Source organism: Anguilla anguilla, chromosome 3 (assembly GCF_013347855.1).
Source record: "Anguilla anguilla isolate fAngAng1 chromosome 3, fAngAng1.pri, whole genome shotgun sequence".
NCBI lineage: Eukaryota > Metazoa > Chordata > Actinopteri > Anguilliformes > Anguillidae > Anguilla > Anguilla anguilla.
Window position 1 is genome coordinate 26,937,539 of NC_049203.1, and position 25,597 is coordinate 26,963,135.

The 25,597-nt window shown below is 43.8% G+C and overlaps 1 protein-coding gene across 2 annotated transcripts in view; it reads right to left on the bottom strand.

Moving 5' to 3' along the window:
* cyfip1 (cytoplasmic FMR1 interacting protein 1) overlaps positions 1-25,597 on the bottom strand; it is a 69,824-nt gene that overhangs the window by 41,137 nt on the left and 3,090 nt on the right. The window contains exons 2-15 of one of the 2 annotated variants that reach the window (XM_035408325.1): positions 15,849-15,969; positions 15,235-15,324; positions 13,532-13,609; positions 13,195-13,296; positions 12,741-12,922; positions 9,733-9,829; positions 8,512-8,640; positions 8,109-8,213; positions 7,153-7,244; positions 6,633-6,750; positions 5,077-5,199; positions 2,079-2,204; positions 1,240-1,406; positions 101-248 (exon numbers count right to left, since the gene is read on the bottom strand). In XM_035408325.1, the coding sequence (XP_035264216.1) occupies positions 101-248; positions 1,240-1,406; positions 2,079-2,204; positions 5,077-5,199; positions 6,633-6,750; positions 7,153-7,244; positions 8,109-8,213; positions 8,512-8,640; positions 9,733-9,829; positions 12,741-12,922; positions 13,195-13,296; positions 13,532-13,609; positions 15,235-15,324; positions 15,849-15,965 (1,674 nt within the window). In that variant the 5' untranslated portion in view covers positions 15,966-15,969. Of the gene's footprint in view, positions 1-100; positions 249-1,239; positions 1,407-2,078; positions 2,205-5,076; positions 5,200-6,632; positions 6,751-7,152; positions 7,245-8,108; positions 8,214-8,511; positions 8,641-9,732; positions 9,830-12,740; positions 12,923-13,194; positions 13,297-13,531; positions 13,610-15,234; positions 15,325-15,848; positions 15,970-25,597 lie in introns of those variants that run through there. The other variant, XM_035408326.1, reaches the window with a different exon arrangement.

A 25,597-nucleotide genomic window follows, 5' to 3' on the forward strand; every position in this document is an offset into this window, starting at 1 on the left:
GCAACAAAAACCAGTAGGCTGTGGCGTGACTCTCCAGGAGCAGGGAAGCGTACTCCTTCACCCCGAGGGGCTATTTGAGAGGGAGGCACACGGGGCAGACCTGTGTGCTGGACGGTCCCACGGCACGTCGGGGCACTTTGATGTCGAACCCCCCCTTGGGGTCTTTCTCTCCACGGAGCGCAGGGTCATTGTGGGGCTCTCGTCCCGTCTCCCAATCGCAAATGGTCTTTCTGATAGCCTGGAGAACACTGGAGACAGAATCCCAGAAACCTCAGCCAATGACAATAGGCCGTTGAAACAGGGCAGGTTCAGGGAAGCGGATGATAATCAGAATTGCAAGAGCTAAGAGACACCTATCAGATATTCATAGTGCAGACAGCTGGAAGGAAAATATAACAAGTCAATTCCCACAATCATCAAATGAATTACAATGAAAACTAATTGCACCAAAACCTCATCTTCATCCAACTGATGTTCCTCATCCTATATTTCATTTAAGCAATATGATATGAGAAGCAGAGCCAATGAACTGTGGGCAGAGCTGTATCGTCACTACAGTCACGGCTACAGGGGTGTTGCTAGGCACAATGCTATGCGGTGGGCCACAGCAACCCCCTGGGTATCTGTGATTACACTCACGATACAGCACAGCCTCGAGCGCTGTATTGCTTCTATATTGCTATTAACGGTTACAACAAATGGAACAAAAGTACAAACAGTTGATTACAGAATATGTATTTTGCAATATTTATTTGTAAGTTACGGTTCGTCCATGGAGTGATACAAACAGCCCGTTTGAATAACTGTTATTGTATCGGATTTATGATCACTGTAGAATGCCATCCCAGCCAATCAGCATCCAGGATCGAAACGACCCGTTTTATACATATTTACATTTTACAGTAAAATATTCCGGTGTAGAAATTTACTGCATGTAGAAAGAATTTAAGCTGTGTAACCCAACCAGATGCCTAAATGGAGTGTAAAAATACCGCATATTTTTAATGACTTCATTCTGGAGACAATCCAAGCATCTGCTCAATATGCCATTTTTGTTCTTATAGTTGCACTGGTCTGTCACACTACCATCTTATTTGGATCATCAGTGTGCATTTCTGTGCATCAAGCCCCCTTTTCACATCACTGGTCAACAATAACTTCTTTAGGAGACTGTGAGGGTACTGATGTCACCATTACATTTTGAGCTAAGCTTTATTTGTCCCATGCAGGTATCCGTACCTCTGGATGACATTTTTCTTTTTCTTGATAGCCTGGCGCAGGGGGTCCCTTAGGGCGACCTGGGCGAAGTCCTGCAGGGCGGAGTAGATGGTGTGGCGGATGGCGTGGTTGAAGACGCTCTCCATGCGACCCATCAGCACCTGCAGACCCTTGATCATGGCCATCACCTGGCAGAGAGAAACAGCACATCCGGTCACCTGTCAGTCTGGCACATTACATAGACAAGAACTGGTCGCCATATACACAATCAATTACAAGACCTACTCGGACCAGCCTGAAAAGATATGCCACATACAATAGAGATTCTAGCTCCAGTGGTTCTAGTGTTTGTCTCTAACATTAAATACACATAACACACTGTTCACTTAAAGCAATCCTATTCCCATTGACTATGGCTATAAATGAAGTCTTGAAGGCTGCAGTGTCTGCAGGTTTTTGTATTTTCTTTTCAATCAGCAGCCAATTTAGGCCTAGCAATCAAAGTGTATGGGCCCTTTAGCTAATCTGTGACTTAAATTATTCAATAAAGCACTAAAATGCACCAAAAACCTGTGTACACTGTGACCCTGCAGGATGAGTTTGAGATCCCAGCTGTAGACTGACCAACATTAAACTACGCAGAGGACACAATGTTTACCAGGAGATATTTGAGATACAGAGCAATGATTTGAAGTTATAAATATTTCTAAGTTTAAGGCATGAACAGATGTTTCGCTCCCATTAATTTGGACGCAATTCATTTGACAGTTTCCCGTTTTTATTTTTCGTTGTTCTAAGAAGACTCATTACATTACATTTATTTAGCAGATGCTTTTAGCCACGTAAGTGACTCCACTCACCTCCACCAGAGCAAACTTCTCCTCGCTGGTGTAGTTGTATCTGGTGGCTCTCTCATATTCTTCTGCATTGTCAGGGCACTCCTTGTTGGAGTACTTGTCTGTCGGGTGCACCAGCTTCCAAGAGTACTGTTAGAAGACAGACAAGACCCACAGTGACATCGCTGTGACCTTAACAACCACCAACTAAGGGGTGGGGTCAAACCGATAGGTTGACTGACAAAAAACCTGTACAGCCACTGTCACAATCAGTGCTAATACAGGACTCGAAAATAAGGGGCATGTCAGACCACATAAATTTTCCTTGCTAACAGCACTGTCAGTGGTTTATTAATGTGATTTCTTTTCATACACTGTGTAGGCGACAAAAGCCAACAACCTCAATGTCTGCAGAGAAAATTAATGTGTCTGAAGACACCTCTTATTTTTGGGTCCTATATTGGAACTAATTTTCATTGCAGACAGTGCTGTCAGTAGCTTATTAATGTGATTTCCTTTCATTTTCTGTGTCGGCTACATTACAGCCTAAAAGTGAACAACCTCAATGTCTCACTTTTCTGCTTTTTTTATTAAGTGAACATCACATGTGATTGTTAAATAATAGATACAACAAAACTTTGAACTGCCTAATATGCAGGCAAGAGCTCTTTACCTTCAACAAATGTTATAAAAGCCAAACCATGATTACCTCAGCCAGTCAGTCATCTTTATGGTGAAAGCACAGACCTGTCCCTTTTGATCAGATGAGACTAAGTAACTCACGACTGCTGTTGGCTTAAATATAAATTACAAACTAAAAGTTTATTCATCTCCCAGGGTAACAGGAAGAGATGGAGCAGGAGACAGAACAGCAGAAAGAAACCAGACAGGCCTTACCAATGTGCTTCAACGAATTATAGTGTTATAATGTTATAGGATTATAATTCACTGTGCCTCTGAGCTAGTGAGCATTAGTGTAATTATGTGTTAAAAACCCACTAAAAACTAAGGTTATCCAAAAACCATGAATTTGCAATGATACGTATCTTTGGGGTATCGACAGCCATGGGCCCAGAGCAGTGTTGTTTTTGCCACTAGTTCTTGTTTTACTCATGGTCTCAAGTCTTCTGACTAAAATGCATTTCAGTTTTTACATTTTAGTCATGCATTCTGTATTCATTTTGTTCAAGACAAAAATAACTAAAAATCATATTTATTTTAGTTGACAAAAAGTATATGGGATATACCAAGTATTTTAGTCCTAACTTTTTTCCTAAATGTTTTGCCACATTTAATGGCCTGCCTCTAGTCAATGCCATGACAATAAAATACTTTGTAACATACTCAGAGTGTTTCTGACTATACTTCAGTTGTGACAGTGCATGTCCCTTTTACATGAGTGAACACTGCTTCACATGTGCATACAGCAATGTCCAGCTGCAGTGTGAACATCACTGTCACAAAGCAGCTTTACTTTTCTGAAGACAAAGACATGAAAGATTAATATAAAACATAAAATTATTTTAAAAAACACAGTTTTTGTTAATTAAACTTGGTTGAGTTAAATAAATATTGGTAACTGCATGCATTTGTTTGGGCATAACATTTTATTTGAACAGAAGTAATTACAGCTATCCAATCCCACCCAACTGCATATGTGTGTGATCTTTCATGTGAATATTCTCCAAGTGTCAGTGTAGAGCTGACAAAACGTTGATAAAACATGCACAGTTTTGCGTATTCTTTTATTTCTCACCCACAAGCAGCTGAGAAGAATTGGATATTCCTTGATGGCATTGAGCTTTATGCAAATATAATGGGCTTAAATTCATTTAATAACATCAAAGCTCTGCTGATGCACTTAAATTTTATTTTATATTTTTACTAAAAATTGTCATCATTTTAAATGACAAAAACAACACTGCCCCAAAGCAGTATTAACAACAACTCCACACAAGTTCCTGGTTAAAATCCTTTCCAAATTTTTCTGTGCAGACATCTAGCAGGCAAACAACATTCAAAATAACCTGACCTTTGTCTGTCATTATAAATAATGTATCCAAATATGGAATGCATTTTTATTATTCTGCGATCGACATCTCTTGCATAAAAAAGAAGCACCCTGATTAACGCTTCTCACTAATGTAAACATTTGCCAACAGTAGCTAGATTTCCAGAAAACCATGAATTCCTGGCTAACTGCTGGCTAAGAAAGCCCTAATAGTCAACTGTCTGCTCCAGTGCAAAGCATTCTGGGAATTCCAATGGCAGTGTTTGCATTTGTCACTCAGTGAACACAACATATACAGGAACAAATGGAAAAATCCGGGGAAAATAAAACAATCCGCTTGTGTGACTTGTGTGGGCATCTGTGAAAGAGCGTTCCACTGTCACTGCAGAATCTGACATGCCGTTGAATCCAAACTGAAGGGTTTGCACAAAGAGTCGTTTGAACTGATATGACGATTTAAACCAAGAATTAGCTTTCTGACCTGGGGACAGCAGAAACAAGCAGTGACCTGAAAAACTGGGACGCACCAAGAAACCAAAACAAGGCTGTCAAATATTCACCCTTATCACAAGTACTGCATGAGTTCTGAGAGGATAAACCAACCCACCCCCCTTCAGTTCATGATTTGAAATTGAACAAACTTTAGGTTTTAAAGTCTGTCAGGGAATTTGAGAGAGCTCTCAGCTTTTCTTAAGCTTAATTCAAGCACAGAGAAAAACTTCAAAAAGAAACAACAGCAGAACCCACTTCAGGGCAGAAGAAAGCTAAGAGGCACCAAGAAAGGCGAGGGCTGAGTCTGAAAACTGCAAAGTGACATCACTCCTTCATTTTCACCCTTCACCTGATCTACAGAGCATGGACAGGGGAAAGCAATATAGCAGAAACCAACTGGCCAATCAGTCGTTACTTCAGATGAGTGAAATGACAAAGGAAGGGAGTGAGGCCAAAGGCCCACCCTGTGCCATGTGACCATGCGAAGTGGCTGACTAATCCGACGGCTGGGAGACTCACCACTTCCATGACATGGGCACTCCATTGGGACAGAAGCTGCAGGCCCTGCAGGGCCAGGTCAAACAGCTTCCTGTACTCAGAATCAGTCTTCTGGGACTCCTGGCGTCCAGACCCCGTCACCACCTGGAGGTGGAGACCAAAATGGAGGCTGAAAACTGGGAGTTTAATGCAAGGTGATGCCCTAAACAGTGACCCTCATGAAGGACAAACCTCTATACTGTGATCCTAAAGGAGGATGATCCTCTACACTGTGACCCTAATGGAGGATGATCCTCTACACTGTGACCAAAATGGAGGATAATCCTCTACTCTGTGACCCTAATGGAGGATGACCCTCTACACTGTGACCCAAATGGAGGATGATCCTCTACACTGTGACCAAAATGGAGGATAATCCTCTACTCTGTGACCCTAATGGAGGATGACCCTCTACACTGTGACCCAAATGGAGGATGATCCTCTGCACTGTGACCCTAATGGAGGATGACCCTCTACACTGTGACCCAAATGGAGGATGATCCTCTACACTGTGACCCTAATGGAGGATGACCCTCTACACTGTGACCCAAATGGAGGATGATCCTCTACACTGTGACCCAAATGGAGGATGATCCTCTATACTGTGACCCTAATGGAGGATGATCCTCTATACTGTGACCCTAATGGAGGATGATCCTCTACACTGTGACCCTAATGGAGGATGATCCTCTACTCTGTGACCCGAATGGAGGATGATCCTCTACACTGTGACCCTAATGGAGGATGATCCTCTACACTGTGACCCTAATGGAGGATGATCCTCTACTCTGTGACCCTAATGGAGGATGATTCTCTATACTGTGACCCGAATGAATATATATATATTCATGCAAGAGAACTGTAGCCCACTCCAATTTGGGCGAGAAGCAATCGACATCAAACCGCCTTCTTATAGGCCGGCCCAGCAGGGGCCTTTTCACAGCGACACACAAAAGGAATGATTTTAAACTCCAGCCGTTAATTAGGAACACTTTGAACACGTTTTCTTCAGCTCCTCTTTAATCAGCAGCACAACTCAAGGTGCGAGAAGAACGAGAGGATATAACCTCCGTCATATCAGGATGTGGACACTTTCAAACTACAACAAGACGAAACTACATACATGTTTTTCTGTCATTAACGCCGTTGGGGCCCCTTGCTTTGCAAAGTGATTTTTTTCCAAAAGCTATTAAGTTAATTTAACTTATATTATTTTGGCTGCATGCACACCATGGCTTTAATCACATGCATTATGTACGTTATAAGCAATAAAAAAATAATAATTAACTATAAATACCGCCTCCCGGTTGTATGCCTTTGCTAAGGAAAAAAAAAACATTTTGTGAGGTCACAGTGACCTCGACCTTTGACCACCAAAATTTAATCAGTTCATCCCTGAGTCCTAGTGGACGTCTGTGCCAAATGTGAAGAAATTCCCACGGCTGTGCAGTCACGGAGGCATAAAAACTTCAGGCCACAGTTTTAACACTCTGACTGAGACTTGGAGCGAGGGTCACATGGCTGAGAGGGACACCCACCTCACTGTTGCTGTAGCGCGCCAGCTCAGAGATGAAGCGCATGTGGTCGTCGCGGATCTGCAGCATCTGCTCACAGATGTTGTACTGGGGGCTGCTGCCCGTCGACGTGCAGGACCACCTGAGGAGCAGAGGCAAAGAGACAAGGGAAGTCTAGCGTTCACTGACCAGCTCCCATTGGTACACCTGCCCCATGGCAGAAATTCACAATTTATTATTTATTTTATTTATTCACTTTTCTTTATATAGGGTAGGTTCACTGTGCATACATGCCCTTTTGCAAGAGACTCAAATCTTTGATGGCTTCAGTGCTTTTGATGGCTTCGGTGCTTACTGGTTCCTTTGCAATTCAAGCCAGCCAATTTAGGCCTTGGAAATGTGTAACTTTTGACACAACATGTAAATTCACCAAAAATAACAATAAATACATACAACACAGAACTGTTAATGATAAATGAAGGGGCTTGTCACTTTGAAAGTGAAACCCTCCAAGGCTGGTGGCGCCCGTGCTCGTCCGTCTCACCTGGACTTGTTCTCCTCAAAGTGCGCGCTGTTCTTGATGTAGCGTGACAGCTCGATCTGCATGTCACCAAAGAGCGGCACCACCTGGAGTTGCTGTTGGCGATTGGTGAAACAAGACAGGATAGGAGAGGGAGAGACAGGGAGAGAGAGGGACTTTCATCTTCCGTTTCGAATACTCAAAAACCGTGCACAGATAATGCTCATCTGCCCCAGCCCCCCAGCCCCCCAGCACCCAGCCCCAAGCCTCCCCCCCCAGGTTTGGGAGACAAACCAGAGAGAGGGAGGGAGAGAATGAGACAGGGAGAGGGAAAGAACGAAAAGGAGAGCGAGAGAGGGAGGGAGGCGAATTGACTGCTCTTCCAAACCTATTGCCACATCTTCCACGTCCTGGGGTGGAGGGGGGAGGGAGGAAATGAACCTAACAGCCAGCTTTCTCTTCATTTTATGCTCAAGAGATATGAGGAAAATTAAAAAAGACAAGTGGCAGTGCAGGTCTGCAACAGGAACTGAGCATCTTCTTTTCACAATGAGAAGGACAGCTGGCAGGCAAGTGACAGTGATAGTGGTGGGGGGGAGGGGGTGTAGCCGGGGATGAACTCAGGTGTGATTCCTGATTACTGACCTGATGTGCACTCAGTACAATGGAGACAGTGAGACGAGAAAGCAATCTCTCAAACTCAAACGCTTGCTTTCACTCTCAAACACACACACACACACACACACACACACACAGTCTTTTTCTCTCACGCAAACACATACACACTCACTCAAAAATACACACTCTATTACACACTCTCAAATGCACAATCAGACCAAACACACACACCAGCAACAGATGCATATAAAAAACTAAAATGCACATGCATTCAAATACACTCATGCAAGAGGAACAAATAAACAGGTATACGTAAGCAAGCATACAAACACAAATACAGAAGACAGGCAAGCAACCCTCACCTTAAAAAACTTGTCAATCTTGGACAGGTTTATCCTCTTCTTGGTTTCCAGTTTGTAAATATTGCTATTGGCCCCGTCGATCAGATACAAACCAAAACCCATGACCTGCACAAAGCATTGTCAGAAACAACAATTGGAAAAACTCATCTGCTTGACATTACATTGAATGAGAAATTCAGCTTCATACATACATACATACATATAAGTCGTAAGCCATGAACCCATAAACAGTGCAAAATAACTAAAGGAGTACAGATAAAGTATCAGTTAGCTCATTGATTAATTGCTTAATTGGTCGATTACATTATTAATCCGCTTAGTTTTGAAAATCCAAATCCTGCCACAGGATGGCACTGGTAGCAAAGACGGTATTCTTGGTTTCTAAAAAGGAGGCGGAGCTTACTTTAAGCAGCATGTGCTTCTCGTTGGGTGTGAGGTACATCTTGTTCTCGTAGTAGTCCACGCACAGGTTGACGATGTCGGCGAGGAGCTCGTCGTAGCCGTTGATGACCTCCAACTGCTGCTGCAGAGACTGTAGGGCAGAGGAAGCCCTCGGGTTACAATCAGTCACAGGTGTGAGGAGAGTGTACTAGCTCATACAGGTCTTTTGCAGAGCGTGCTAACTCATACAGGTCGTGAGGAGAGTATGCTAGCTCATACAGGTTATAAGGAGAGTGGGGTAGTGTACAGAGTGTGCTAGCTCATACAGATCATGAGGAGGGTATGCTAACTCATACAGGTCGTGAGGAGAGTGTACTAGCTCATACAGGTCATGAGGAGAGTATGCTAGCTCATACAGGTCGTGTACAGAGTGTGCTAGCTCATACAGGTTGTTTGCAGAGCGTGCTAGTTCATACAGGTCATGAGGAGGGTATGCTAACTCATACAGGTAGTGAGGAGAGTGTACTAGCTCATACAGGTCGTGAGAAGAGTGTGCTAGCTCATACAGGTCATGAGGAGAGTGGAGCCATGTACAGAGTGTGCTAGCTCATAGAGGTCACAAGGAGGGTATGCTAAATCATACAGGTAGTGAGGAGAGTGTACTAGCTCATACAGGTCCTGAGGACAGTATGCTAGCTCATACAGGTTGTTTGCAGAGCGTGCTAGCTCATACCAGTCGTGAGGACAGTGTGCTAACTCATACAGTTAATGAGGACAGTATGCTAGCTCATACAGGTCATGAAGAGGGTATGCTAACTCATACAGGTAGTGAGCAGAGTGTGTTAGCTCATACAGGTCATGAGGAGAGTGTACTAGCTCATACAGGTAGTGAGCAGAGTGTGTTAGCTCATACAGGTAGTGAGGAGAGTGTACTAGCTCATACAGGTCGTGAGGAGAGTGTGCTGGCTCATACAGGTCATGAGGAGAGTGTGCTGGCTCATACAGGTCATGAGGAGAGTATGCTAACTCATACAGGAAGTGAGGAGAGTATGTTAACTCATACGGGTAGTCAGGAGAGTGTGCCAACTCATACAGGTAATGAGGAGGGTATGCTAACTCACACAGGTAGTGAGGAGAGTGTACTAGCTCATACAGGTCGTGAGGAGAGTGTGCTAACTCATACAGGTAGTGAGCAGAGTGTGCTAGTTCATACAGGTAGTGTGTGGAGGGTGGAGGTAGCTACCTGGGTGATTTTATTGTGGTTGGCCAGGAACATGGACAGGTTCTGAGACTCCTGAATTGACTGGGGCTCCGACATCTTCCTGAGGAACTGGGCAGCTCTGAGGGAGTGGGTCGAGAGAGGGTGCGAGGGGAAGAGAGAGAGAGAGTGAGAATGTGTTTAAGTAAGAAAGAGACACTGTATATATGTGTGCCCCACGAGGGAGAAACAGGATCAGTGTTACAGGCTGTGACAGCAGGTCTGAGAAACAGCAGATAAGAGTGTGCCAAATTAACATGATGCCATGCAATGAAATGGCACATCTGCTGCTGGGCTGATATTCCAGAGCCAAGGTCTCTGTAGACGGGACTACCACAGCCTGTGCAGGATCTCCAGCCCCTGCAGTCAGTCCCATGAAAAAGTATTTGCCTCCTTCCTGATCTCCTCTATTATTGCACATTTGAATGGTTTCAGGTCTTTAGACAAAATCCAATTTTAAACAAAGGGAACCTGAGCAAAAAAACATCTTAAATTATTCATTTATTTAATTAAAAATGTTTTCACACACCCATAACACCCTTTAGTCGCCCCCTTAGACTTAATAACTGATCATACCACCTTCAGCAGCAATGACTGCAACCAAATGCTTTCTATAATTTGATATCACATTTTTTCATAAAACTGCTTTAATTCATACAAATTTGTAGGCTTTCAAGCATGAACTGCTCATTTCAGGTCCTGCCACATCTCTATTGTGTTCAAGTCAGGACTGCAGCCAGGCCACTCCAAAACTTTAATTGCACCATCACACCACCACCCCAATGTTTGACTTTAGGCATGATGTTCTTACTGTGAAATGCTGCATCTGCTTTACACCAGACATAATGGGACCCATGTCATCCAAAAAGTTCAACTTTTGACTCATCTGTCCATAGAATATTATCCCAAAAGGCCTGGGAATCATCCAGGTGCTTTTTCGCAAATGTGAGAAGATTGATGTTTCTTTTGGTTAGCACTGGTTTCCACCTCGCTACTCTCCCACAAAATCCATTTTTACCCCAGTCTCTTTCTTATTGTGGAGTCCTGAACACTGACCTTAGCTGAGGCTAGAGTGGCCAAAGATTCACCACTGTTCCAAGTGTTTTCCATTTGGAGATAATGGCTCTCACTGTAGTTTGGTAGAATCCTACAGCCTTAGAATTTGCTTTTCCAGACTGATATATTTCAACTTTTTTCCCCTCATCTCTTCTGGAATTTCCTTTCATCGTAGCACAGTGTGCTTGAAGAAACTTTGTGGAGACCACTTCACTGATGGTAATGTTCAATATGAGCGAGGTTTAGATTTAACAGGCCTGGCTACAATCAAGCGGAGCTGTGTTCAATCAGCTCAATCTAATTATCAATTCAATTTGGTTGACTGAGTAACAAAGAGCACAATTACTTTTTCACATGGGTGATATGGGTGTTTGACAACTGTTTTCATTAAATGAATGAAATAATCATTTAAAAAATGTGTTTTGTGTTTACTCGGGTGGCCTTTGTCTAATGTTACATTTTGTCTAAAATTTGAAACCATTCAGTGTGACATATGCACTAATAGAGGAAATCAGGAAGGGGGCAAATATTTTTACATGGCACTGTATCTATTCATAACACATGTGAGCAGGAGATCAGGAGTGCAGAAGGATATGAAAGGGAAACCCAGATCCAAAATCATTTTATGCATACTGCCCCAGATTCCTAACCCATTCAAGACTGGGAGGACTGCTGCTCCAGTATAAACTCTACTCAGACTGAGCTTGGACTGAGACGGAGCATTTTTGTTGCTGCACCACTCCTAAAGCCTGTGCAATTCTGACTGTTCCATTAAAGCTTTTAAATGAAAAGGTATTTAATTATAAAAGAAACATGAGTTCAACCCAACTGTACAGAATGCAGATCACCGTTTAATATTTAGCTGCACCATAAACGCAGTCGATGTTTGCATGCAAACTAACTAAAAAAAACTATTTTGCCCCCTTTATCTTGGAGGTCTTGAGGCATGCACTTTGACAATGGCACAGAGAGTATGGAATCTTATTTTTAGCTCTTGTGCCATTTGCTTGCCACGTGAAATGCACTTCTCTAAACAGCTATTAGCTAAAAGCTTCTGCCAATGACTAAATAGTAAATGATGAATTGAACAGCATGACAGCAAACATCAGATACCGAAGCCATTTCTACAGTAGGCGGGGGTCGCCTGCTCTTGCAATGACACAAGCGGTGGATCAATGCTGCCATCTCTTGGCCCTTAGCAATCTGATATGCATTAGTTTTACAAGACACGATATCCAGAGAAGCATCTTACACTTGATTCATTCTCGCAGATTGTTTAAACTAAGTGACTGGTTTCTCAGATGGGATATACTGGTCGGCTGAGAAATGCTATGAGGCCAGTCAGAAAACATTTTTAAAAAATCTGTGAATTTTTGGCCAAAATAATAATAATTGTGTCTTTGGAAAAATGAGTATACATTTTTCATATGTATGGTCTGGCCGTTTTATCATGTGTATACGGTAAAAGTATTTTTTTTTTTTTTTTGTGTGAATTTGTCCATTGAAAAGTGCACCCATGAGTGCACATGGGGCAGTCTATAGGGCACCCAACTCCTGTGCCATATGAGACTCCCCGGTGCAGTCAGGGTTCGAACCCCAGCATGGCACCATCTGAGCAGTCATCCCTTCTCTGTTCCTCTCTGATTTCTATCCGTCGGAATAAAGCAAAAAAAAATACAAAAGGAGGGCAGAATGTACTGCTTCTCTTTTTAAAAAAAAAACTGCATTATTACACTGTACAACTTATCTTGTACGTAACGTTAGGCAGCAAGCTGCAGAAAACGGAACGGCTAATTAAGTGGGTTGAGGCTGCAAAATTTAGGAACTTCCAAACTGGGTCGCTTTCTGTAACACAGAGAAAAGCTTCTTCAGGAAGTCAGTACAGACGGGAAGTGAATTCTGGGTAATTCACAGGAGGAAACGCGTGGCCTGGCTACCTCTTGTAGGCGGAGTGGTCGTTCTTCACGCTGCACTTCATGTTCTTGAGCTCGTCCAGCACGGCGAACATGTTGATGAACTTCCCCAGGGTCAGCAGGTACGCCTCCGACACAAAGTCCTTCCTCCGCTCGGCGTGGCACAGACGGCGCACCTCTCCGCAAAAACGATCGATCGCGGTACGCTGGAGGGAGAGGAGGAGGAACACTGTTACTGTGCTTTTGTAGCAGGCATTCTTTCTTATTGCAGATTTATTGCAGACATTGTATCACAGTAAAATGGTCTAGAATTCAGAATATGAGGTTAAATGGCTCCAAACTGTAAAAATAAAAGCTTGGCCAACACTATACTTAGGAAACATTTAAGTCAATGAAAAATACCCTAGTGCCATGTCTGCACCTATGATTGTAAAAAGACATCAGAGCTGCCTTGTTGTTTTATGACTGGCTGCGTTACCTGGAAGTACATGAAGTTCATAAGCTTGGTGACCTCTGGCTCCAGGACCTCCACAGTCTTCTCATAAATCTCCACTCTGTTGGGCTGCTCATTGCATTTTACCTGAGAGAGGAGAAATAGCAGGGAACCAGTGCAGTCAGACAGAGCTGTGAAATCACACGCATGCACGCATGCATGCACACGATACACATACATGCAGTCTCTCACATACAAACACACAGACACAGACCGATACACATACACACATACACAACAGACAAAGACACAGTGTCAGACACACATAACAGCCACAAACACTTTCAAGCAAACGCACGTAGGCACGCACACACAGCCTTACTTGGGGTATAGCCCGTGAGCAGCTTCTCCAGGTGTACAGCATCACAGCATACTCCTGTCCCTCCTCCAGCATCTCATTCTAAAGAGAGAAAGGCCTTACTGTGGGCTCTTTGAGAACAGCCAGCAGATCACCATGCCATGACAGATTTATTCTTACTGTACCCATAAAACCAGAGTGGATATCACAGGACCAAACACACGCATGCACAGTATATTTTAATTCAAATGTATCGCCAACTGAAATGAAGACAGCAAAAAAATGAATGAATGAATGAATGAATGAATGAATTAATGAAAAATTTTGACATCATAATATACGCTATACAAATCAAAATCATCCTGAATACAATCCATTATATCCATCCATTATACACAGTACATGACCCCTGGGATATTATTGGCATTGCTCCAAATTCCAGATGAATAAACAAGGGTCTCATTCCACTCCAGCGTAAGTCTTTCAGTGTCTCTCTCTTCCTCCTCACACACAGTGACACACACACACGCGCACAAACGCACACACGCTCACACACGTGTGCACACACACGCGCGCACACACACACACACAGTGACACACACACATACATACACACACACGCACGAACGCACACGCTCACACACGCGTGCACACACACACACAGTGACACACATACACACACACACACACACATACGCGTGCACACACGCGCACACACACACACAGTGACATACACACATACATACACACACGCGCACGAACGCACACGCTCACACACGCGTGCACACACACACACGGGCGCACACACACAGTGACATACACATACACACACGTGCACGAACGCACACACGCTCACACACGCGTGCACACACACACGCGCACACACAGTGACACACACACACACATACACACACGCGCACGAACGCACACACGCGTGCACACACACACAGTGACATACACATACGCACACGAACGCACACACGCTCACACACACGTGCACACACACACACGCACACACACACACATACATACACGCTCACACACGCGTGCACACACACACACGCGCACACACACGCGCACACACACATACACACACACGCACGAACGCACACACGTACACACACGCACGCACACAAACACACACATGCAAATACACACACAAACACACACGCACACACACACGCATGCGCACACACACACACACACACACACACAGAGTGAAAGGGTCCTTTGATGTAGCGAAGCCCTCAGCGAAGCGTGCAGTGCTGCTGCTCCCTGCATACAAAGTGCAGCTTGATTCAAATCACTCAGCTTCGCAAAGCAATTACCCTGCGCTAATAAGGCACAAAGCGCCACCATTCTCGCGCAGTAAAACCGCGGTAACAGCCATTTGTCACCGTGGCGACTCGGGTGGCACATGCCCGCTGGGTCAAGGTGTCAGAAAACTCCCCGAGGGCGACGCACAGAGCCAAACGGGGCCTGCCAGCCCTCTCTGGGCCGTAGCTAGCTTTCTGATGCCGCCGATGTTTCCCACAATCCCTTTTCTTTCCCGCAAGTGAGTTTGGCTCCGAGCTCCCTCCCCAGGTCAGGGCACAGACGGACAGAGATTAAGCTGAGTTATACAGCCAGTTCATTAACACGAGCCCGTCTCCATAAAACTGAAGCCGTCCTTCTGTAAGCGCTCACAGAAGCAGCGAGCTAGCAGGAGGGCGGGGGACGTGCGTTACCATGCTGGAGTGGATGGTGGCTTGCTCAATGTATCTGGCGATGCCGGTGACAAAGGCATTCCGATCCTCAAAGTTGGTGTTGAAGTTGGGCTGATGAAAAGGTGAAAACACACACACGTAAGTCAAGAGAGGAGCTGCACAGAACTAATATAGATTACAGAATATATACACATTCATATATATTTAAAATAACTCATAAACAATTTCATTTTCAGAGATTTCTGAGCCTCCTTCCACACGTTATCTTACCCTAGGCCCAGCACTCCAATACTTAACTTCAGAAATGGCTACTAGGGGCATTAGCAGTCCATGTTAAAATACACATATACACAGCAGGTATATACAGTATGGGAGGGGCAGAGGAGAGTCCTACTGTGAGATGTGTGGGCCACAGACTTTAATTCCAGCTCAATGCTGTGGCTGTCACTGAGCTTATTTTAAATACAGACAGACAGAACCAAGAGCAGTCATAAGGGTGAGAAATCTGAAAACAGTAACGGGCAGAACCTTTGTGGAGAGAAAATGGCTACCATATTTGTCTGCATGGTAGGTACGAGAACACGTATCCTGAAGCAGCCTAGCAACACCCAGGTGGCCCTAGGCGTGGTTCTGACCTGGTAAATGAGGGAGGAGGGCAGGGGTTCGATGCAGGGCTGCTGGTCCGGGAGGGGCAGCTCCTCCAGAAGGTCCACATTGGACAGGGCATCCTCCAGCGTTACCGTGGACGCCATGGCACTGAAGACAAAGCAGCAAGAGGTCAGTCTACAGGCTGGGGAATGGGCAAGGACAATGCGCACCACATCACATTACATCATTACTACATTTAGCAGACACTCCTATCTTGAGTGACGTACAACAGGAGAGATAATAACACTCATTTGAGTTATATGACCAACAGAACCAGATGCTACTAACGTTCCCAGACCAGTGAGTGTATTTGCTAAATCACAAGCAGCTTAACACACGCTAACAATGCCAGCCAAGAACATCTATCTATTAAAAAAACCTGAAACAATTCAACTGGACAGGAGTGCTAGGGGGTGGGGTGAAAAGGGTTTCAGTCTGCTTCAGTTACAGTTAGCTTATTTCATCCCGGTTCTGCTACAAGTGTCATAATAAAATACTGAACGACATATAGGGTGAGAACATTTTAGTTATAATGAATGTCTAATCTCTCATTTGAAGTGTCAATAATTCATTTATACCAATTTCTAATGTTTTTATTGTTTAATTTGTCAAAATATGTCAAAAGTCTGGCATGGGCTTAATGGGTACCTAACGTACCCTTTAAGTCCATGGGTGTTCCAAATAAGCCCACTTCATGATTTGTTGATAAATAAATATATATTTAAAAAATCTTAACAATACAAACTTTTTCTATTCAAATCTGTAATCTCTTAGCTCTCAATAGCTATTTTCATTTTGTCTCCACTCCTATCCTATGGCCTGTAAATGGCATTTGAAATAGACATGACCAGCCTTTTTGCTGTATTGTCAACACAGAAAAAGTTAAACTTACAACATGTCTTCTTTGGAATGTAGCCAAAAAACTATTTACGAACAAAATCAAAACTATAGTGGAAAGTACTCTTCAATACTTCATCTTTCAATATGTGTTGTCATTTTGTCTGTATCTCTATCCTATGGTGTGCTGTTGGCATTTGAAATTGGCCAAAATTTCTGGTCCAGTCAGCTGGTTGAAAGTGCAGGTGTTTTTATGAAGATTTCTGAAAACCGACTGATTGAATGAAAAACAATTTCAAGTTCAATACTAATGTTCTAAGGATAGTAAATGAGTCAATTTCAGGATTTACAATTAAACAATAACTTTTCAAATGTTAATCACATTAAGGATAGTAGTTTGAAAACACTGTAAAAACACATTTTAAAACCATTCAGTTCATTGTGGAGTAACATTAAAACATACAGTTCATTATGAGGAGACATCAGTCGTAACATATTGAAGCTCATGTATCATTAGCCTATAACTTAAACAAAATAAACAAGAAAGATGTCAATATTTCTGCAATTTCTACTTTCTCCTAGACTAAACGTAGGCCTATGCTCTTTGAGGTGATTGTATCGTTTTAGTAAGGCTATCATTTGCTCCATGCTCCATCTTAGTAGTGTAACATAACAGGTTATAGGGTGGTCTAAGCTTTATTCTATTTGTTTGCTTCAATCTTTAGCCCACGTTGTGGTTGTCTTTGTCTTACGCTAGCAAGTCGTTCATGGCTTTCATCTTATTTTTGTAGATTTTCAATGACCTCATGATTGCGCAAATAGAATGGTCCAGGTCCCTACAGCCCTGCTTTGCAGAGGATGAACTTGCGCTTCTATCATGCATGGGCATGAACTGTAGTTCTTTCGTGTTTTAGTCATCTTAAACTAAAACTCATCTGAAAAGTAAAGATTAAAAAATTATTGCTAATGTTAAGATAGAACACAGGCCTATCCAGAATCAACTGACCGCTGCAATATCACTGATATTTAAATATGGGTATTAATTATCTGAATTATGGAGCTTTCTTTCGTATTCTTGGGTGGTCTAATGGTGCACTGGAAAACCAGAAGGAATGGTTTACATATGATGCGTCTTATTCTTATGAATATTAAACGAATGGAGGAAACACACCTACCCCGTCCTCGTCTGCTGAACAGGTCACGATAATCCAACAGTGTTTATTACAATTTAATGGTTATAACTGGGTTAACTACTTGAAAGAAATATTAAGATGACTATCAATTGTCCCTTCTGGGGGTATAACTACATTTTGAATCCAGTTTCCTGAATCTTTAACTGACTCAGCTGCTTGCCATATGGTGCGGTTTGTGCTTTAACTTTCATCTTTAGCTCGTATTTTACTAAAGGCAAATTTCTGTCATGTGATGGTCAATAAAGTTATCTGAATGTCAATTTTCAGCCACAGCCTTAGTCCACATTCAGACTACAGGAAGCAGAGCAAATCCCACAAATTGAAAGAGTGCACTATTAACACTGCCAGGCAGAATGTGCTCTTATTTCCACACGCTACTCTCGGAGAAATGCCACAGAGCATGTCTTAGCCACAAAAAAAACTGAGGGCACTGCCCATCATGGAAGCCTCCCTCATGACAACATCACCATAAACGATCTACACTCACGTGAACATAGGCAGGAAGTTCACTCAGCGACAGCCATCACGAACGGTCAAAAAGAATCTCTGATGTCAATGATAAAAAACTGCGCATTAACTTCAGTGCCCACAAAAAAAAAAAAAACTAAACCGTGTTATTCTTACAATGGTACAGTGACAGTTTCATTTTAATCTCTGAATACTAATTAGTTTCGCAAAACTAACAGACGAGGCCAGTTGTGCTGGTGCCCAATTTATCCGCCGTATTTCAGGGCAGATGTTCGTCTTGAGAAGGAAAGACGGCTGGGCGGGCACCCTGTCGAATATGCTTTGCCTGTTTCTGTGGTTGCTGGAGCAACGCCTAGAAATGCAACAGATAGACTGATAGTGTGAAATCCTGTTTGTCTCAACATTGGTAGTGCAACTCGGGCACAGCCCTTTTTGGTAAAATCTCTGAAGGCATTTTGTGATTTAACTGCACACACGGTCCTGAGGAAATCACAGGTGGCACTGATTATTTTCTTCACTTCTGTGAAAGTGTAATTTATTTTTATATTGCTCAGCTGAAATCTATTTAAGATAGCTCATCTATAAGAACTTGATTTTACCCTTCTGGTTCCATCATCTTATTCTGCTTATTTTATTTTGTATGTATTTTATCCTTTTTCCATTGCCAACTGCCTGTTCCACAGGTGCTCCATAAATATTTAATGATAGCTTATAATTAAAGTGTCTATCGCAGTTTTGTGGACCTGGCAACATCTGTGGTGACTGGTGGTCACAAAAGTTCATTTTCACACTCCAAATACAAGAGTTCCATTCGAAACGCTGCTATTACTAGGAGCACATTGAGTGCTTATTTTTCTTACAAGATAACCTAGCAGTAGCGTATTTTGGGCAAAGACAACCAATAATGCTTATAGACAACCAATAATGTCATCTAACACAGTAATATTGAGCAACATATCAAACCTAATATTAAAGACACTTTTTGCATTTTAGACATATGCCATTTCATGTTTGTCATGCAAGTTCCTGTGCGTGCGTCACCAAAATTCTAGCTATTTTCCAATTGGTTGCAGATGACCATCTGTTCCCTGATTGGTTGCAGGTAATTCTTTCCCCTGCTTCCCATTGGAAATAAACTTCTGTTGCAAAACCTGCACCAATTGTACAGAATGTAAAGGGAAACTACACTCTAATTGTCCCTTGTTGAAATGTTAAAAATAATACTATTGTCTAGATATCTTAATTGCCATTCCGTGTATCGAAAACACACCTCTGCCTTGGCTATGCTTATGACTCGGCTACATTGACAGTGGGTTCAGTTGTCCTGGTGATTGCAGCACTCAGGTCAATTTTTACACAATGGGAGACGAATATCTAGAAAATGTATACATTGCAATTGACATGTCTTTTTTAACCATATTACCAATGTGCCATCAAAATGTATTTTACATTTCCCTTTAAGCCTGTGACTGGCAGGAGTAGCATGCGATGGCAGCACAGAGTCTTTGCTCAAGGTTTGACAAGTTAGGTCCGAAATATCCGGTGAAACACTTAGTTACAATCTCGAAGATTTCCGTTTCGTTCTCTTTGGCAGTACCAATGGCGAGAAGTGGTAATTGCAGGTGTGTTTTTGGACCTCACTTCCCAGAGATCCAACCGGATCCAACCAGTGTCGCCTGTGTGACGTCAGTCAGTTGGCACGCCAACTATAACCACTTACTATTTACTGAATAAAAAACGGTTGTTATAAAAGTAACGGTATGTACATAATCATTCGTTGTCTAACATTAGGCTAACTTAAGATGTCTTTACACTGCCGAGCTGGGTTAAAATGCCGTAGCAAACCTGGGGTAGAATTAGTGATGATCAATTTCTGCAAACGTTCTTTATCCACCTTTTGCCCGGTATGAACATCTTTACACTGCAGAGAAGAATTTGCGGGATTCGCTGTGGCTCGTGCAATTATGTATCTCGCGCACAATAAGCAGTCTTTTTCATGAATGATTGTTCTGTAGTATTTTTGAAACAACTGCCTTGCAAAATGTTACCCCTGGTTTTTCTGGTTTTGCTAGCTAAACTGTTTGAGAATAAAGCTGAGCTGGGTGTTAAATTAGCAATCAGAACAAGAAGAATAAAACAAAAACAAAGGAGATTTCAATGCTAATCCATACTGCCGTATTCTTTTATTTAATTTTCTCCTGCGCGACGTCTTCTAAAGCCAGCTCTGCTCCACATACCCCGGCTTTATTCCGATCATTATAATATATTGATGAACTTGATGGCAATGTAAATAACGGTAACGTTAAGGCCAGTTCAGATCAATGATTCGCAACGAGGCTAAACGGTTTTAGAATGTTGCAGAGAAAATTGCAGCGGTGTGAACTGGCTAGTAGCAGAGCCGTTGCCTGCCCTGAGGTTTTAAAAGACCGACCTTGTCAAATCGCCAAGTGCAGTTTTAGAACGTTTACAATCAGACGTCTTGGAATTTTGTAAGTTGCATCCAGTCTCGTTGCAAATCATTGATCTGAACTGGCCTTTAGTTAGCTACACTGCAACGTTGCAACAAGGTAGCATTGCATTCGACAGACAATTTGCGAGGTCGGTACCGGTCGGTAGCGTTAGCTAGCGTTTTTTCTAATTGTTAGCTGACATTAGATTGTGTTAATTACATTAGCTAGCTAGCTAACGCAACGTTACCTGATATGAGGGATGGATACTGTGCGCAACGTTGTCTAAACTAATGTTGTCTTTCTTGACATGGTCCGGTAGCTAGCGATAGCTGTGCAAATAGCTATGTAATTTAGTAAAGTTACATTGCCATTAAATGTAATACGAAATCAACATCAACAAAGAATATGATCTCTCATGTTACACAAAAACTTTTTAGGGTTCCATAACTCCCCCCACCCCCCTTTTCTCTGTTATTGTAACGCATGCAGACACCTGAAAAAACAGTACGCCGCTCACACACAAGTGAGTTGAAGAGCGAGCCTGTTGCGTTAGTTCCGCCTACCCTCTCAGGCGGACCAACCACTGATGGAAAACGCGCCACTAACTATGCACCGCTTGTGATTTTTTCCCCGGGAATGTCGCCACAGACACCCAGTTCTTTAATCATAAATTATAATAATAATAATAATATAAATTAATATAATAATAGGCTCAATCACCATTGTGTTACCTAATTCGGCGATAGATAGTGACTTAACAGACATTTATTTTAATGAAAATCTTTGAGATTATTACTTTAAGGTGGGCAAGGAAACTGGTCTTTTGCAAGAAGGAGCTCAGCACTATATAAACACCTTTTTAGCAGATGTTCTTATCCAGAGCAACTGACAAAAATACAACTCGCACACACAAGGCCAAGTCAAGGCCTAGGCCAAGTCCAAGTCCAAGACTTCAGTGTCATAACCAATAGTGGTAATCAGTACATAAACTGGAACATATAAAGTTAAGTGTCATAGTAGATGCTTTACAAGGTGGGTCTGAGGGTGAAGAGTAAGATGTTAGATGTAGTGCAGGTTAGGGCCAGTAAACTCCCAACAATTTCTCAGAGTTCAGTGTTGCACGAGCGGGAATTCAGAGCAATCGGGTGCGTTTCCAGTGGCTGGAGGGGGGCTGGGGGACCTACGGAGTTGCTGCTCCAGCACAGAACCGCTCTATGAGCGGGGAAGACAGACCCAGCCTGTGGCCCAAGACAGCTGCCGAGGGCACACAGAGAGCTGCAGAGTCTGGTGCCTCGCTCTTCACAAAGGAAGTGCATAATCACAGTCTATAACTTCCTGTTAAGACAGCAAAATGGAGGGGGCTGGTGAGCTCTCCACCGTTTAGCCTACGTTTAGGCAGACACTCACAGCTTACTTGTTAAAAACATGCAATCCATTTGTGCAAGAAGCAACTGTGGTTCAGCACCTTACTCAAGAATAAAACAAGGAATCAAACCTGCAGGGTCAGAGTTAAAAACCCGTCCCCCTAACAATTATACTGCACCGCTGTCGTAATGGGCTTTCTTTTCACTCGTGCCCGAGTGCTGAAAGCCTGAAGGCATTGGCAGAGTTAGGAAAGTCAGTAATCCCTGGAGCCTGATAGTCAGAGTAACAAAGCACCGCCCTGAAGAGCATTTGGACAGCGGTCTGGGCTGGGTCCTGCGCCAGAGAGAGGAAGGAGACGCGTGGGGCCCATTCATGCGCGAAGGATTCACAGCCAGCTGGAGAGCAAAGCTAAGAGCCGCTCTCTCACACCCGGGCCACCACAGAAGCAGAAGTCCCACTGTGTTTAAACACCACAGCCATAAATACAGAGGGGTACAGGGAGGAAAAAGGAAGACGGGGAAGGAGGGACCGGGGAAGTACAGGTCAAGTACGCAGTTTCTCTATACAGAACGGTATTCCCTATTGTTCTCACTGTCGCACAGTCTCTGTATGTCTGTCTCTCTGTATCACTCTCTCTCTGTTTCTCTGTATCTCTCTCTCCGTCTCTCTCTCTCTCTCTCTCTCTCTCTTTCTCTTTCTCTCTCTCTCTCCCTCTCCGCCTGAGGGAGGCTGTAACCGCAGGCTGGCCAACTGTCACCACAACAGCCACACTACCCACGCACGCCGAGGGCGAGCAAGACCTGCCCCAACCTGACCTCCATTCAGTAGCGGGATTAGAGGCGTGAAACGAAACCGCTCGTTTCGCACTGTATTGTTTCTCCTGCCTGGCGAGCGAACGTGGGGGGCGCTGCGCGGGAGGGAGGGGGGGGCAACGCGACTTGCTCCGCTCGCTCAGCCGCTCGAACCGAAAGCGCTGGGACGGCATTCCAAAAGGAAGCGGCGCCCCCACGTTCTAGCGTCAGCTCAGCAGAGGCTGAGGCCTGTTCCTTCCTGAGGAGGAGGAAAAGGAGGAGGAGGAGGAGGAGGAGGAGTGGCCTGCAGCAGAGTGGCTTTACTTAAGAAAGGAGAAGGAAAGAAACACCGCGAGCACAGTTCCTGACTAAAAGCAGACCTCACAGACAGGCCTGCTCATGCCTCCACCTCGAACGCTAAGCGACTGTAATGTAACCGCGCTGTCCGGGGGCAGTGGGCGTGTTCAAGAGCACCAAAACGTTACCTGAACATTACGACTTTAAAACAGAAAGCGTACGTGAATCAACCTCCGCTTGCAAAACCTTCTCAGTATGATAACCGAGAGACCAATCACTTGTGGCCTTTATAGGCTGTGCTCAACACGTCTAAATGGCAATATATCGTAACTTGCCTCTTGACAATCTGTGTATCCACACAACGATTGCCATACTGGTATGCACCGTTTCCCCCCGGGTATTCATAGCAGAAGTGCTGCAACTCTGAAAAACTCAAAAGAACCTCCACAAACAGAAAATGTCACATTACGTTTACACTACCACAGTAGCTCACTGAAGAAGAGCGTCTGTTACACTAACACACTGGCCAATCGGAGTAGAGAGCAGGGGGGCTTAGGGATTACACTGCTTTTAAAATATCTTGAGAAAAACTCCAAGGTTAATGTTGCTACTTGGGTAATAATTACCAATCTGCACACACTGTTACATTAAAATGCCACTGCAAGGTAATATAACAATTGGATTCACTGTCAACAAATTCACTTGAAGAAAATCCCATCATTTTTCGTGACTCATTTCAAAATAAAGTGATGCTGTTTGTTGATCCACAACCCCGGGTGATACACTAACATTTTTTCCAAAGACCTCATATGCTCCCAAGTTCAAAATTTTAGGAGCACACTAATGCATCCAAATTAGCAGATGTGCTACAAATTATTTTTCCAGTTAGCACACACCAATTTTCAGGAGCAACAGCTCCTAAAATGAGAGTACTGAAGGGTCCTGCCTCCCTGTGACATGGGGTTATCAAGGCTGGTTTTGTGGAATAGCAGGGGGATCACCGACCTTTCGAATCTGACTGCTTTTAAACTTTTATCTGCACTGGTGGAGGAAAGCCAAGAGTCACAGCTGGAAGCTGTTTTTTCCAACAAAACAGACACAAAAGAAGGGGAAATGATGCTGCAAAATTTGACTTTTCAGCATTGTTCAAAAAAGGCAGTAACTGAGAGAAGATGTTCTCAGGCATTGACTCGTAACTTCCTTTCACCTTACTCTCACCTTACTGTCCTTCACAGTGATCTCTCCACCAAAGCCACATGCACTGAGCGACTGTTACCACTTCCACTGTATTGTACTGTGCCTCTTCTACACAGCTGGAGCCCATCCAACGCAACACAATATCCCCTGATTACAACAAGGCCACATCAACAACAACTTAATACTTCAGGGGAAGTGGCCATAAGACAAAGCAGGCTAACACTTAATGACGGTGATCCAGAGGACACAACAATCCATCCGTCCATCCAAGTCAACCATGAAGGGAGGAGTGCCGTGGGTTACCCTCCCCCCCCCCCCAAACACTCTAGAACCCGATGGGGTGGGGGGTGGGGGGTGCTAGGTTGTGCTAATGACAGCCGTTTGCGTTACTGTAGGAGCGCAGTCAGCCTGCAAGTAACAGCGGGTTAAACTCGAGGAAGTCCCTAAGGACACGGCTGCACCATTCCAACACACGGCCTTTCAAATACCAGCTGGCCCACAGGAAACAGAGAACCCAAGGGGAGGCTGATTACAAACACGGCATGTGGGACTTAATTAAACAGGGCATGAGAACGAGTCGGTCTAAGAAAAAAGCCACGCCCCAGCCAAAAGTACATAAATAAATACAACCAGGAAACGGCTTTAAGCAGCATAACGCTTGTGTCATCATCTCCCGAGCAACAGCGCGAGCTGACAGACATGCATGGTCTGCGACCTGTGGCTGAGACAATGGGTTCTGCTCGAGTGGCCAATGAAGGGCGTGTGCTCCCCAGGCACAGCTGACGGCCTCCGCTGCTGCCGATTCAGTTCTCACTTCTCCTGAAGCTCAGCTAAACGTCAGCTGCTCTTCCCTCTGCTAAGCTTGTCTGGGCGTCTTTCAGAAACTACATAGCCAAGCAATCTCTTCACCGCCCTCAGGGCCACAGCACAAATACCAAACTCTGTTCAGAGCCTAGAACTTCAGAGAATGTGGGAAAATACTGCAACACGTTGATGCGTTGCATTTTTTGCATGCATTGCTAGCGGTAAATCGGCACACAAAAGTGCTACTAGCTTAACGAGACAAAAATTGCAGTGTGTTGAAACTGCAACATGTGATTTCAAACAGTTCATGGGATCTTCCATAAGCACCTGCCTA